At 52.8% G+C, this 14498-nt stretch overlaps 1 protein-coding gene across 5 annotated transcripts in view; it reads left to right on the top strand.

Moving 5' to 3' along the window:
* Positions 1–14498, top strand: part of MAP3K12 (mitogen-activated protein kinase kinase kinase 12) — a 19823-nt gene continuing 5325 nt past the window's right edge. The window contains exons 1-14 of one of the 5 annotated variants that reach the window (XM_064284132.1): positions 4–76; positions 3133–3268; positions 9310–9791; positions 10132–10315; positions 10504–10695; positions 10982–11140; positions 11286–11444; positions 12146–12254; positions 12438–12547; positions 12676–12792; positions 12924–13061; positions 13238–13859; positions 14052–14122; positions 14218–14491. In XM_064284132.1, coding sequence (XP_064140202.1) covers positions 9347–9791; positions 10132–10315; positions 10504–10695; positions 10982–11140; positions 11286–11444; positions 12146–12254; positions 12438–12547; positions 12676–12792; positions 12924–13061; positions 13238–13859; positions 14052–14122; positions 14218–14491 — 2580 coding nt within the window. In that variant the 5' untranslated portion in view covers positions 4–76; positions 3133–3268; positions 9310–9346. Of the gene's footprint in view, positions 77–356; positions 3269–9309; positions 9792–10131; positions 10316–10503; positions 10696–10981; positions 11141–11285; positions 11445–12145; positions 12255–12437; positions 12548–12675; positions 12793–12923; positions 13062–13237; positions 13860–14051; positions 14123–14197; positions 14492–14498 lie in introns of those variants that run through there. The other 4 variants (XM_064284135.1, XM_064284133.1, XM_064284134.1 and 1 more) reach the window with 4 other exon arrangements.

Consider the following 14498-nt stretch of genomic DNA (forward strand, 5'->3'; position numbering starts at 1 on the left):
GGAGGAGGCGGGAGCAGCATCCGGAGCGGAGCTGCAGCAGCGCCGCCTTTTGTGCTGCGGCCGCCGAGCCCCCGAGGTGAGAGCCTGGGCGAGTTGCGGGGGGTGGAGGGCTGGAACGGGCCCGGGTCCTGGGATCCGGGTGCGAAGGGAGGATCGGGATGCAGATGTGGCGTGGGGGAGGGGGTGGCGCGGGGATGCTGAGGCTGTGGGGATGGGGGGACCGGGAACCTGGACCCGATGCCTGTGGGGATGGGAAGGAGGCGAAACGAACGGTGGGACGCCGCGGCCCAGCTTGGAGACGAAGGGCTTCCCGAGCTGGAAATGACGGTATTGCAGGGGGAGGAGGGGGTGGGGTGACTGGGGGGCAGAATTAAAGAAAGGACAGAGGGCAAGAGAACATCCTCCTCTCCTCCTACTCATCTTCAAGAAGGGGGAGAGAGGAGGGAGAGTTTTGGCTCCCTCCAGAAAAGGAAAGGAAGGGCAAGGCCTGCTGTACCCACCCCCCCCACCACACACACACACACACACACACACACAGAGAGAGAGAGAGAGAGCAGGCTAGACCTTAAGACTGTAGTCAGAGTGCACCTGTTCCTGGATGCCCAGGCATTGGTCTCCCTCCCCTTCCAGCTGTGATGCCCCCAATCCCCTCCAGCTGTAGCATTCACCTTCTTCATCCAGCTGTTGCATCCTCCCCTCCCCCATCTATATATGGCTCTCTCCCTCCTCCTTCTTCCATCTTCTCTGGCTCCCCTAACCCATTCCCCCAGCTCAGGCCCTTCAAGAACCACTTCTCTTTGCCTCCACATACTCCTCAAACTCCTTGGCTTAAAAATAAGCAAGAATCTTTCCACAGAGTTGAGACTCCTGATAACCATGGCCTTAGCTGAGGGGAGAGAAAACAAGGGGTCAGTGCCTCTATAGACAGAGGGAGGAAATGGTGTCCCTTAGAATTGGGGGGAGGTCCCACCTTTTAGCTCTTCTACCTCTTGAGAGAATAGGTAAGTGGACTTCAACCAGGAGGGTGTGCACATGAGGTCTCTTCATCCCTGCCATGGTCCTCTCCAGCCACAGTCAATAACTCCCTCTAAACAGCATTTCCTGTCCACCTCTTAGGATGAACTCCAGTGCTTTGGGAGCATGATTTTCAGCTAGAGAGTCATACCAAGCTAGGCAAGCAGAAGGGATTCAGGAAGTGCCTTCTTTAGTTTCTCTGGGTTTTAGGGCCCTGCTCCCTCCTATCCCACATTTAAGGGTGAAAAAAAACTATCTGCCCTCTCAAGCCTGGCATTGATCCACTCACTCACATTGGAGTCTGAGGTGATCATGCAGAGAAGACCAACAGTTTGATACCCCAACTCCCAGCATACATAAAAACACAACTAAATACTCATCTCCTAATTAAACCCAGTTATGGGCAGAGGAGGCAGGGAGTTCAAGTTAAGGAAGTGGCTCAGGATTTCCTAGGCCTCCTTATGGCTAAGAATGGCAGAACCCCTCTAAAAAACAATTGCTATTCCCTGTCTTTCCCTCCATGGTGATACTGTGGTAAAACCTGCCTTTGCCAAGAAGACCCTAAGCTCTAGTACCCACAGCCCTGGACTCTCCTAGTGGCTCATCCTGGGCAGTCCTACGTCTCTCTGCTGCCAGGACCTGGGGGGAAAGAAAGGATCAGGGAATCAACCCCTTCAGGAGTCCCTGCTGAGGAAAAAAGAGGATAGTGTTAAGATGATACCAGCAGGGGACATAAGGGCTTCATGAGGGGTTGGTTGACTCCAGAGACTGGTCTAGTTCATTTGCTCCCAGGAGAACTTAGGGTCATGTGTGTACTGGGGACAGGGGGAAGGAGACAGCAACAACACTATTCCAGAGAAGGATAAGGATAATGCAGGATAAATAGCCCTTGCCTTTTGATTTCTTCTTTTTGCTCTCCTTTTTTCACCTTGCTTCTCTGCCTCCCTTTTCAACTGTACCCTACCTACTGCCTCTTGCTTTAAGAAAGTAAGAGAACTCATATTTTTAAAGAATCTACTACTATGTGTTAGACACTTTCCACACAGCTAATGTTTATGGGGAGCTTCCTACATGCCAGGTACTGGGCCAAGAACTTTATTTGGATTATCTCAGTAATGCTTACAACAAGCCTAAGAGTTAGGTAGTGTTATCATCAAAAAACTAATTTGTTCAGGGTCAAAAAGTTAGTATGTGGCCAGAGCTAGGATTCAAACTCAGGTCTGTCTGACCCAGAGCCTGTGTTTTTACCCACCACATCTCATCCTGCATTACCACTATGTGAGAGAAATACCATTGTCCCCATTTAAAGATGAAGAAACTGAAGTTAAGATGACTTGTACTTGAGGTCACCCTGCTGGTAAGGAATAGGGACAAGACCTCAACCTAAGCCTCTCTGATTCTAATCCTGGTCTCTCTCCACCACACCAGCCAGCCACCCTCCCCCTAAAGCACAGTTGTCCTCAGCTAAGTGCCAGGAATGGATGAATACTCTGTAATTTTTATTGTCTCTTTTTCAATTTAAGATACATTTATTTTAAAAGTAATTAAAACAAATTACTGAAATATTAAAAAATATAATAAGCCCAAAGAGGAAAATAAAAACACCCATAATGCCACCTGCCTAAGAGCTGTGACACTTTGGTAGCTGTCCATCCAGATCTTTTTATGTGCACGTTCAGCTCAGGAACCACTTGTTAAAATATGCTGAACTTCGTCCCAGTCCACCTGACGTCCTGAGTAGGAAGGAAAGGCCTGGACCATCATACCTTGCTCTTGTCTTCTTCTTCCTCTCAGACCTTAGTAGGTGGGACTGAGGGTGATCTTGTGCCACATGATCAAGGTGAGGGTTTTAGTGGTGTAGCTGCTAGAGAGAGCAGATTCCAAAGAGAATTGGCCAGGGGGCAAGGATGAAGCGTAGAGGATCAGGCCTTCCCCTCTGTGCAGAGCAAGTAGAATGGCAGGATTTGCAGAGGAAGAACTGAAGATCTGGGAAAGGAATTATTGCTGGGGGCTCTAGTACACCACTGCCATTGTAACCTGGTTGCACTGGAACCTGGAGTCGAGATTTGTCCTGGGGTACTAGAAGGTCGGAGACCAAGTCTCCCTTTATCTGGTCAGGCAGAAGAGATGGACTCTTCAGGATCCACAAAGAAAGACCTGGTGTCCAGCCAACCAGGAAGACAAAGCAAGGAGCCAGGCAGCATGCTCACTGCACTCCCTACATCATCCTACTTCACTCGCACCACCTGATAAGGTAGGGCTGGGTGTTTCAGAGAGGTGATTGTACTTAAACTAATCAGCAGCAAAGCTGGGGTTCTAAAGGACCTGATCTCCAACCCCAAAGCTGGCTCCTGTTTCCTAAATATTACTACCCTCCTGCCTGCCTCAAGACCTTCCACTGCCTGTGTTCCTGGAAGAAGAGGTTGTGGCTGCTAGGGGTCTCAGGGCTTGGCCTGGAGGAGGCTGGAGACCTGGATTTAGGGGGTGACCTCCAGGTTTCCCCAGGCTCTCAGGGGAAGGTATTTCCCCCTCGTGAGGGCACTGAGAGAAGCTGTAGTTCCATGTGAGAAGAGCTCTGGGGCCAGCACCATGGACTCTTTAAAAAAGCAAAACGAAAACCAAGCTGAAGCCAAGTGGACAGGAGGCAGGCCATCAAGGGTCAGAGTCCTGTACCCTCCACAGGGTCTCAAAGCCTGCAGAGGTGGGGACTAGGATTCCAAAGGTTTGAGTCTCTTTTTCTTTGAAGTCCCCCCTCCCTGACCCACTCAGGAGAGAAGTGGAAACTTTTCCTGAATGGAAAATGAGGTCTAGGACTGCAGAGAATGCTTAGCCCTAAGAGCCCAAGATTTAGACAGATGGCCTGGCCTCTAAACTGAGCCCCCAAGACAGCCAGACAAGCAACTGGGCATTGAGATTCAGCTCTTAGTGTAGGAGGGAGCCATAGAGAATTCAGAGGGTTCCCTTGCCTCAGGCTTCCAACATCTCAGGCAGGAGAACCTAGGTGGAAGAATAAATGGTGACTCCCTGTCCCCACTCCACCCCTACAGCCTTCTGATGGGGCACTTTGGAAACCACCAGCAAAACAATCTTGTTGTAGCTGAAATTTGGAGTCAAAGGAGTTTGGCATCAAAGATTGGGCTTATGGGCCTGGGCCATCTCATGCCCTCTGCTGATTTAGATGATGGGGAAAGTGAAGTAGGCCTCCCAGGGTGCCCGAAGAGCCTCTTCCCCCAGAAGAGGGATGGCTCAGGGGCACTCTGTCCCCTCACTCAATCTGGAGGAAAGGTCTGCATAGTAAGTACTTGGTAAATATGGTTGACAGAATGACTGACGGAGATATCCACCCCCTCCTGTCACATCCTTGCCCTTCCCCCACCTCCTGCATAATTGATGGTCAGGGAGACAGCTTCCCTCCCCTAGGGTGACCGAATGTCTGGGCCAGGGGCTCCTAGACATGCTATCCCACCAAAGCCCTGGCGCCAAGGCCCAGCTGGGGAGCAGTGGGACACAGCTGGCAGGTCAGGGAGAAAGCAAACAGAAAGAAAGGAGGGTGTGTTGGGAGAGAGGAATCTCCAGTTTACTACAGCTCCCTGGAGCCTCAGCTTTCCCCCCAACTTCTACTTCTCAGGTCGATCTGGAAGTAGTTGTCATTAGCCTGAGAATGGGGGTGGGGGTGGGGTGGTTAAACCTGGCCAGATGCCCTCTTTCCCTTGGTCCCGTTTCTACTTCTTCGGCTGCTCCCACTGCCCCAAAAGATAAACAGGTGAAATGGCTTCTCTCCCCAGCTGCTGGCTCTGGATCAACCAAAGGGACCTCTGGGGAAGCCTGGAGGGAAGCTCGGCTTCAGGCGTCTCTAAGCATGTCACCCTCTCTATACCTAAACCTCCTAGTTGCCAAACAACCAGATGAAGACTGAAAAATTCCTTAAAAAGCAGGTGTTGCGCCTACTCAAAACTCAGCTTCTAGACAGACAACGAATTAGGACGGGAGGGGTGATCTGCGTGCGTTTCAGTTCCATTTCATCTCTTCTGTGTCTTCTGCTTTTTAAAAAACAGTTTTTCAATCCATCCTTCTCAGGTTTGACTTTCTCTGAGTTTCACTGTTCCGGTCTCTGTACATGGCTCACAAAGTCCCTCCTTTCGCTGGGTGTTCTCCTTCTCTAGGTCCTGTCCCCCTCTCTCTCCATTTCCTTCTCAGTGGCACTGCACCCCCAGTGCCTCCCTCGCAAGTCCCCTCCCTCCAACACCAATCGGTCAGACCGAACCACAGATATGTCTGCAGAAGAGGTGGGGGAGGGAGGCACAGAAGGTACCGACCGACGAGGTCGGGGTGCACAGCCACGATTCACGCACGCATCCCAGCAACCAGCCACATGGGCCTGCCTGGGTCAGGGGCGGGGCCCAGGCACCGCCTCACCCCCGCCGTTGCTGCTCACGTGACCTTGGGCTAATCTTGTCCCGGTGACTTCACGCGCTGCCTCGGGCTCAGTCGTCATGGTTACGCCGCAGCGCCCAGCGCTTTCCCCTACCTGCTGCGTTCCCCACGCCCCTTTCCACACCCGGACCCCCTCCTCCCGTTGCCCGAGCCCCCACCCCACTCCCAGCCACGCGCCATGTGATGCTCGGGAAGGAGGTCGGCCGGGGGGCGGGGGGGGGCGGACGCTGTGGCCGTAACCCCTTCCTCCCCGCTTCGAATGGCCCTTACTTGGGCTTCGGTGATCCAACACTGGAGGCCTAGCGGGCCAGTCTCTGACCCCTCCCCGAGGATCCCGATCCTGACCAGGCGAGAACGTCTGAGAGCCCCTGGTCTTCGTCCTGGGTCGTTCAGAAGGGAAGTCCCGGTTTGGGGGCGGGGAGGCGTAGGCGAAAGCCCCCCAGAGGAAATCTCCTGTGTGTCACGTTGCTTGGTCTGTGTTTGACTAATTTGCATAACAAGCTACACTTCACCTTGTGAAGCTGCCGAGATCTTGTGTGGGAATTCGGAGTCTGGGTCTGTGATTTCCGCTGAGCTTCAGTTTGTTCAAGAGTATAATGGGAGCAGTAACACCACCTCCCTTCACTGGGTTGTTACAAGGATTAAGGAAGTTAACGTAAATATATACATATATAGTGAGTATGTGTCCCTAAGACGATCGTCCAGAAGGGGTAGAGCAGTGGTTCAACCTTGCCAAGCACCGGTGTACCAGATGAGTGGGATTCCGTGTTCAGGAAGTCGAGGCTCTCAGACGCTGTACCCCGCTGTGCTGCCAGTATAGCGAGCTATGACAAACGAAGACAGGGGGCTGTGCCAGCCCAGGAGGGGCATTAACCTACAGTGGGGTGGGACAGTTGGGAGGGCTTACCCATAAGCAAAGTAAACTGGGGGTTACTTGTGCTTACTAATTTATAAGTAAGCACATCAAGCCCCTGCATACCTTGCTTACTGGTTAATCTGCCCTTGGGAGGCTTCCCAGAGAAAGTGAGACTTGGGTGGCAAGAGGTGGGCAATGAGAAGCCCCTTTCAGGCAGAGCAGGTGCTAGGGATGGAGCCAGGTGCAAGTTATCCAATAGGCAAGGGGAGCACGGTGCTTACTTTGCTTACCGGATCATCTGTGGTGAGCAGTTTCACATGGGTGAAAGACGTGGTGAAACCCATGTGAAATTGTTCACTACAGATTAGTAAGCCAACCTGTGCTTAACCTTGCTTACTGGGTCATGTACTCCTGTCAGGGACTGCAGATTTGAAAAGAGGCTTTGATTCTGTAGGAAGGTGCTGTGAGGTTGGCAGAGACAGATGCCAGCCATACTTAGAAGCAGAGTCTTTGATGTGGTGAAAAAATGTGAAATTGCTCACTACAGATGATCTGGTAAGCAAAGGAAGCACGGTGCTTACCGAGCCTATTGGCTAATCCACCCCTGGGTGGAGCTACAGCCTATTAGCCAGGGCACCAGAGGTCACCTAACAACATGATTTAGTTAGGTTCCCTGGGTAGCAGTTTGTGCTGGACCATTAACCTAAAGGTTAGTGGTGTGAACTCACCCAGTGGTGCCACGGAAGACAGGCTTGGCCATCTGCTTGAGGAAAGATTGTTGTTAGTTGCCTTCAAGTTGATTCAGACTTATGACCCTGTGTGTGCAGAGTAAAACTGCTCCATAGGATTTTCAAGGCTGTGACCTTTCAGAAGCAGATTGCCAGGCCTGATTTCCGAGGTACCTCTGAGTGCATTCAAACTGCCAACCTTTTGGCTAGTAGTTGAGCACTTAACCATTTGCACCACCCGTGGACTCCATCCGTAAAGATTACAGCCAAGAAAACCCTATGGGGGAGTTCTACTCTGTTATACGTGGGGTCATCATGAATTGGGGCAACTCAATGGTAATGGGTATGCCGCAGTCTGTAAAATGGGCTAGTAGTGCCTAACTTACAGTTTTGAGGATTAAACGAGCTAATGTGCTTATAACAGAGGCTGACATGCATAGTAAGCTTTCCCCAAGAGTTAGGCGTTATCATTACGCTCCCTGGCTCAAAACCTGATGTAGCTTGGTGTGGGGCTCCTCTGTGTGGCCTGGACACCAACACAGTGGGAGGTGAGGCTGTGGAGGCCAGAGGGGCCAAAGCATTGCATTGCTAAAGAGTTTGAAGCAGGAAGCCACTCTGGTCAATTTGTTTTAGAAAGGTCCTTCTGATGGCTAGATGGAGAATGGGTTGGGGAAAGGAGGAATAACTTGGAGATCATTTAAGAGGCAGTTGTCCAGGTCCAGGTGACAGCTGATGAGATCTGAACTATAAGGCAGTAACCGCAGACTAGAGACGAGAGAATAGGATGGCTTTCAAACATGCCAGTCTAAGAATCATGTAAGGTGCTTGTTAAACATACAAATCCCAGACCCACTGAAAAGGTATTCAAGGGAGAGGCCTGGAAATCAGTGTTACAAGAGCTATCAGAGGGTCTCAACCTTCATGCATATCTGCATCATGGAGAGAGGGAGTCCTTTTTATGTGCAGTTCCTGCCACCTGGCTCCCACTGTGATTCAGAATGTTTGACAAGCATTCCCAGGAGATTCTCATGCAGGGCCTTATGGAAAGACTCTACTCTGAGGAATGGTTAGAGGAATTCAGTCACTGACTGGATGTGGAAGGAGATGGGAGAGCAGGTTGACACCTGGAAGCTCTGAACAAGTTTGGTATAGGCTGAAGAGTTCACTGTGCCTAATACCCAGGTTATCCCTTTGTACAGCTGGAGAAATTGAGCCTCAGAGGTCACACCGCCAGTAAGTGGCAGTGGCAAGCTCGGATTCAGGAGGTTTTTTAATGGTTGCGTTTAAAATAACACCCAGCTCTCAACTGGGACAAATCTCCATTGTCTGGAAAGCTGGCCTTGTTTGGGGAGCTGGTCATGGGACAGAGAAAGACAGGGGTCTTCTCTGACTGAACTTGGGCGGGGCAGGGGGTAGATGGTCTGGTGGGAGGGTAAAGGGGGATGAAGCACTGGACAGCAGTGCTTGTCCTGCTACAGCTTCTGCATCCCCACTGGATAGTTCTGCCTTTTCCACCAACTGGGCTGGGGGCTGAGTGTGGGGGAGTAGTGGAGCTGTGTGGTTACAACCTGCACTTACCTTGGACAGGCCGAGGTGTGTGTGTACCTATACCGGAGAGTGGGGCCCACGTGTGAGCCTTTAGGATAAGGCTTTCACCTGAGTTGTATCATGTGTAAGTATCTGAATGGGAGGCCCAGGTGCATCACTGCATGCAGGAGGCCCAGAAATGTCATTTGAGAGTGCCTGAGTGGGAGGCCTGCCAGTGTCACCTGTGTGTGCTTCAGTATGTAAGAGGCCCGAGTGTTATGTGTGCCTGAGGTTGAGACCCAAGGTAAAAGGTGTACATCTGAGATTCTTATGGCACGTGTGTGCCTGTAAGCCTCACGTGAAAGAAACGTGCTCCAGAGATGAATTACAGCAGTCTTACGGGGAGAAGGGAACTAACCTTCCTGCTACCACCGTACTGCAGAATGCGACATATTTCACCAGTATTTAACTAAGTGGGGCTGTTACCTGTGTCTACCTGAGAATGATACTCAAGTATGTTAACTGTATACCTGAGTAAGGAAGACTTGTGTTACTAATAGATGCCTGAGAGGAAGCCTGGATGTATCAGATTTGCTAAGATGGGTACCTCAGGCTGAGGCTCAAGTGTTATTTCCAGTAGGGCTGCTGTGGGCGCAGCTCCCCAACCTGTACCCCTCTCCCCTCTGGGGTTAGCATCCCTAGCTGGTAAACCTGTGGCTTTGACGGCCCCTCCCTCCTTTATTCTCATAGGGCCCACCGCTGACCACCACACCGGGGTCCAGAGGCCATGGCCTGCCTCCATGAGACCCGCACCCCCTCCCCTTCCTTTGGGGGCTTTGTGTCGACCCTCAGCGAGGCATCCATGCGCAAGCTTGACCCAGACACTTCTGACTGCACCCCCGAGAAGGACCTGACACCAACCCAGTGTGTACTTCGAGACGTAGTGCCCCTCGGTGGGCAGGGCGGGGGTGGGCCCAGCCCCTCCCCAGGTGGAGAGCCGCCCCCTGAGCCTTTTGCCAACAGCGTCCTGCAGCTACATGAACAGGAAGCAGGGGGCTCAGGGGGAGCCGCTGGGTCCCCTGAAAGTCGGGCATCCAGAGCTCGAGCTGATGAAGTGCGGCTGCAGTGCCAGAGCGGCAGTGGCTTCCTTGAAGGCCTCTTTGGCTGCCTGCGCCCTGTCTGGACCATGATCGGCAAAGCCTACTCCACTGAACACAAGCAGCAGCAGGAAGGTGGGCAGTGTCCTCATGAGAGCCCCCTCCCTGTCTCCCTGAGCCCGAGATCTGTTGGGCAGTCCCATTTATCACCCAATGACCCCCTTTGTCCTCAGAGCCCAGCCCTAGTCCCTTATCCATCCATCAGCCTCTGACTTCTCAGACTCTTCCCAATCTACCCGTTTCCCTCCCTCCCTGTCCCCTCAGTCCTAGTCTTCTCAGCCTGTCCTGGCTACTTTTCAGCCTTACCCTCACTGAAACATTTCGGCCAACCCAGTGCTTTCCCCTGCCCCTGGCCGTCACCCTCCCTGAGTGTATCTCTTCCTGAAACTTGTCGCACTGTGCTATCTGCCCATAGACCTCTGGGAGGTCCCCTTTGAGGAAATCCTGGATCTGCAGTGGGTTGGCTCAGGTGCCCAGGGTGCTGTATTCCTGGGGCGATTCCACGGGGAAGAAGTGGCTGTGAAGAAGGTGCGGGACCTCAAGGAGACTGACATCAAGCACCTCCGAAAGCTGAAGCACCCCAACATCATTACCTTCAAGTGAGGACCAGGGCAGAGGCTGGGGACACTATGCTGATGGCTGGGACCCACCTGGGGAACAGGGACTTCCCCCCACCTTCCCAGAGGAGATGGATGCCCAAATGGTGTGGGTGGGAATGGGGGTTCCAGGTGCAAAAGAGGTGAATGCTGGCTTGGCCAAGGCCTTCATACCACTGTTTGGCCCCCAGGGGTGTGTGCACCCAGGCTCCCTGCTACTGCATCCTCATGGAGTTCTGCGCCCAGGGCCAGCTGTATGAGGTACTGCGGGCTGGCCGCCCTGTCACCCCCTCCTTGCTGGTTGACTGGTCCATGGGCATTGCCGGTGGCATGAACTACCTGCACCTGCACAAGATTATCCACAGAGACCTCAAGTCCCCCAAGTGAGTAAGCAAGTGAGCAGGGAGCAGCTTATGTGCATGGTCTCCTGCAGGTGACCCCACCCAAGCCAGTGTGGCCATCTCCCTGCTTCCAGACCCTAAGTCCACGTGGCCATCTCAGAATCCCCTAGATTCTGAACCCCCTCCCAAGTGACCATCTCGGGAGGGCTGGCTGTGGTGAGCCTCCTGTCTCTGGGTGACCAGATGATTTAAAACAGAAAGGTAGTTACTGCAGTGAGATGAGTTATGCGGAAAGGCCTGGGCCACAGCTGACTACACTCTCTCCCAGCATGCTAATCACATACGATGATGTGGTGAAGATCTCAGATTTTGGCACTTCCAAGGAGCTGAGTGACAAGAGCACCAAGATGTCCTTTGCAGGGACAGTAGCATGGATGGCCCCTGAGGTGATACGCAATGAGCCTGTGTCTGAGAAGGTCGATATCTGGTAAGGACCAGGCTGAGGATCGAGAGGGGCGAGGAGCCAGCCCATGGGGTCTGGGGGTACCTCAGTCTTGAGTGTAAGATGGGTCTAGAGCAACCAGGGCCTCTAGAGGGAGCCCCTCCCAAGTGATGTCCCCTCTTATCCCCAGGTCATTTGGAGTTGTGCTGTGGGAACTGTTGACTGGTGAGATCCCCTACAAAGATGTAGACTCCTCGGCCATCATCTGGGGTGTGGGAAGCAACAGTCTTCATCTGCCAGTACCCTCTAGTTGCCCAGATGGTTTCAAAATCCTCCTTCGCCAATGCTGGTGAGGATGGCCCGGGCTGGGAGACTGGGCTTGGCAAAGCTGGGAAGCAAGGTGTTGCTGAGGGATGGCCAGCACCTAAAACCGATACATGCAGGCCCAGAAAGCTGAACAGGGAAGAGGTCAGAGTCCCATGATGTGACTTTCTAAGAACCCAGGATCCGAGCTGTGGGTGAAAGGGACTGGAGTCTAGAACCACCTCCGAAACTGTATCTGTATATGCCAAATAAGGATAGCATTATCTTCTGCATAGGGCTGCTAGTAAGGACTGGTGAGATGAGAAGATGAAACGCCCAGTCTTGCCACTGATCATGTCAATTGGCATCAAGTAGATGACCTAAGAACTCGAGGAAGAGTTCTGAACCCTTGTTTGGAACCTAGACCCTGAGGGAAGGATGAATATTGCTTTTCTAATGTTTGGTTGAACGTTTTCCCAATGTGCTTCTTTTAACGGAGTTACCCAGAACAAAGTTTTTTTGGCACCCAAATAGGGAAATATGGAGCTAAATGGATTTGTTTAATGCAGGACTTTGATATGCTAAATTAAAAAAACAGCATATACCATTTTGTAGAGTTGACCATGGACGACTTCTGAGTATATCCTAAAATTGGGTTTTCCTGGGCAAAGATGCTCTAGTTCCTATCTGCTTCTCCATGAAATTCCTGGCATTCTCTTCTCCCACTTCCGTTCCCCCCCGCTTCAGGAACAGCAAACCCCGAAATCGTCCATCATTCCGACAGATCCTGCTGCATCTGGACATCGCCTCAGCTGATGTGCTCTCCACACCCCAGGAGACTTACTTTAAGTCCCAGGTGTGCTGTGGGTAGGAAAATGAGTTTTGCAGAAATGATGCCCTTTGAGGGGGAGGTGGGAAGGCTTCATTGGGATTGGAATAGGTTAGGCTGAGACCCTCCAATCCTGTGCCCCGATCCACAGACAGTGCCGGCACCTAGCAGAGGAATGGCCTTCACCCCTCATTGTCTCTCCATCCCCAGGCAGAGTGGCGGGAGGAGGTAAAGCTGCACTTTGAAAAGATTAAGTCAGAAGGGACCTGTCTACATCGCCTAGAAGAAGAGCTGGTGATGCGGAGGAGGGAGGAGCTCCGGTATGTGTTCGGGGAGGTGATTTTGGCGACAGCAAGGATGTGTATACCACCAATAACAGGGACTGGAATAATTATGGCACCATGGGAACCCAGCTTATGTTGGGGGTCCTTCTGCATCTACTTCACAGACACGCCTTGGACATCAGAGAGCACTATGAACGGAAGCTGGAAAGGGCCAACAACCTGTACATGGAACTTAACGCCCTGATGTTGCAGCTGGAGCTCAAGGAACGTGAGCTGCTCAGGTAACACTACCTGTCCTTGTGTACCTAATCCCCAAAGGCTTCACGAGCAATGCCTGACTCCAGAGATCCAACTGAGCCCAGATCCCCCTTCCTGGACATATGCCCAACTAAGAAAGTGGCTGGGTCTTTAGGCGGGAACAAGCTTTAGAACGGAGGTGCCCAGGCCTGCTGAAGTCACACCCTTCCCGGGGCCTCCTGCATGGGAACACAGTGGAGAAGCTCATCAAGAAGAGGAATGTGCCACAGAAGCTGTCACCCCATAGCAAAAGGTGGGAACTGAGTTCACAAGAGCTGAGGTTTCCACTATGACAGGGGGAAAGACAGGGTAGGGGCCAATGAGGATACTTGGACAGGGAGAGAGATGCAGTGATCTATCCAAGGTGAGGGGGTGTTCTGAGTGGACATGTCTGTTAATCTCAATCTTGTACTTTCCCTCCCCCACCAGGCCAGATATCCTCAAGACAGAGTCTTTACTACCTAAACTAGATGCAGCCCTCAGTGGGGTGGGACTTCCTGGCTGTCCTAAAGGGCCCCCCTCACCAGGACGGAGTCGGCGTGGCAAGACTCGGCACCGCAAGGCCAGCGCCAAGGGCAGTTGTGGGGACCTGCCTGGGCTTCGTACAGCTGTGCCAGCCCCTGAACCTGGACCAGGAAGCCCGGGGGCACTGGGAGGGGGGCCTTCAGGCTGGGAGGCCTGCCCCCCTGCCCTCCGTGGGCTCCATCATGACCTTCTGCTACGCAAGATGTCTTCATCATCCCCTGATCTGCTGTCCGCAGCACTGGGGGCCCGGGGCCGGGGTGCCGCAGGGGGAGCTGGAGATCCTGGCTCACCCCCTCCAGCACGGGGTGACACCCCCCCAAGTGAGGGTTCAGCCCCTGGCTCCACCAGCCCAGATTCACCTGGAGGAGCCAAAGGGGAGCCACCTCCACCAGTAGGGCCTGGTGAAAGTGTGGGGCTGCTGGGAACTGGAAGGGAAGGGACAGCGGGCCGGGGAGGAAGTCGGGCCGGGGCCCAGCACTTGACCCCGGCTGCACTGCTGTACAGGGCTGCTGTCACCCGAAGTCAGGTAAAGTATGGGAAAGTTCCTGAGCCCTTTCCCTTTTTCCTTGTCTTCTCTGGGGTCTAAGTCCATAGCTCATCTCCCATTTTAATCTGTGATCTTAAGCCATTCCCTACTTAATCGGTTACAATTATGTTCCCTTCAGGGTCCTTAATGCCCTCTTTCCACTTTTGACCAGTCCCCTCATCTTTCCTGCAGAAACGAGGCATCTCATCAGAGGAAGAGGAAGGAGAGGTGGACAGTGAAGTAGAGCTGACATCAAGCCAGAGGTGAGAGATAGTGGACAGGAGGTACTGGCATTCTTTTGCTTTCTGGGCTGTAAGAGACAACAGAGTCCAGAGTAGCCCCTATCTTTCCAACGTAGGTGGCCTCAGGGCCTGAACATGCGCCAGTCACTATCTACCTTCAGCTCAGAGAACCCATCAGATGGGGAGGAGGGCACAACTAGTGAGCCTTCCCCCAGTGGCACACCTGAAGTTGGCAGTACCAACACTGATGAGCGGCCAGATGAGCGGTCTGATGACATGTGCTCTCAGGGTTCAGAAATCCCACTGGACCTACCTGCTTCAGGGGCAGTCCCTGGCCCTGAACCTAGCTCCTTGCCCATCCCACAACAGGACCTACTCAGAGAGGAGCAGGTAAGTC

Source organism: Loxodonta africana, chromosome 4 (genome assembly GCF_030014295.1).
Source record: "Loxodonta africana isolate mLoxAfr1 chromosome 4, mLoxAfr1.hap2, whole genome shotgun sequence".
NCBI lineage: Eukaryota > Metazoa > Chordata > Mammalia > Proboscidea > Elephantidae > Loxodonta > Loxodonta africana.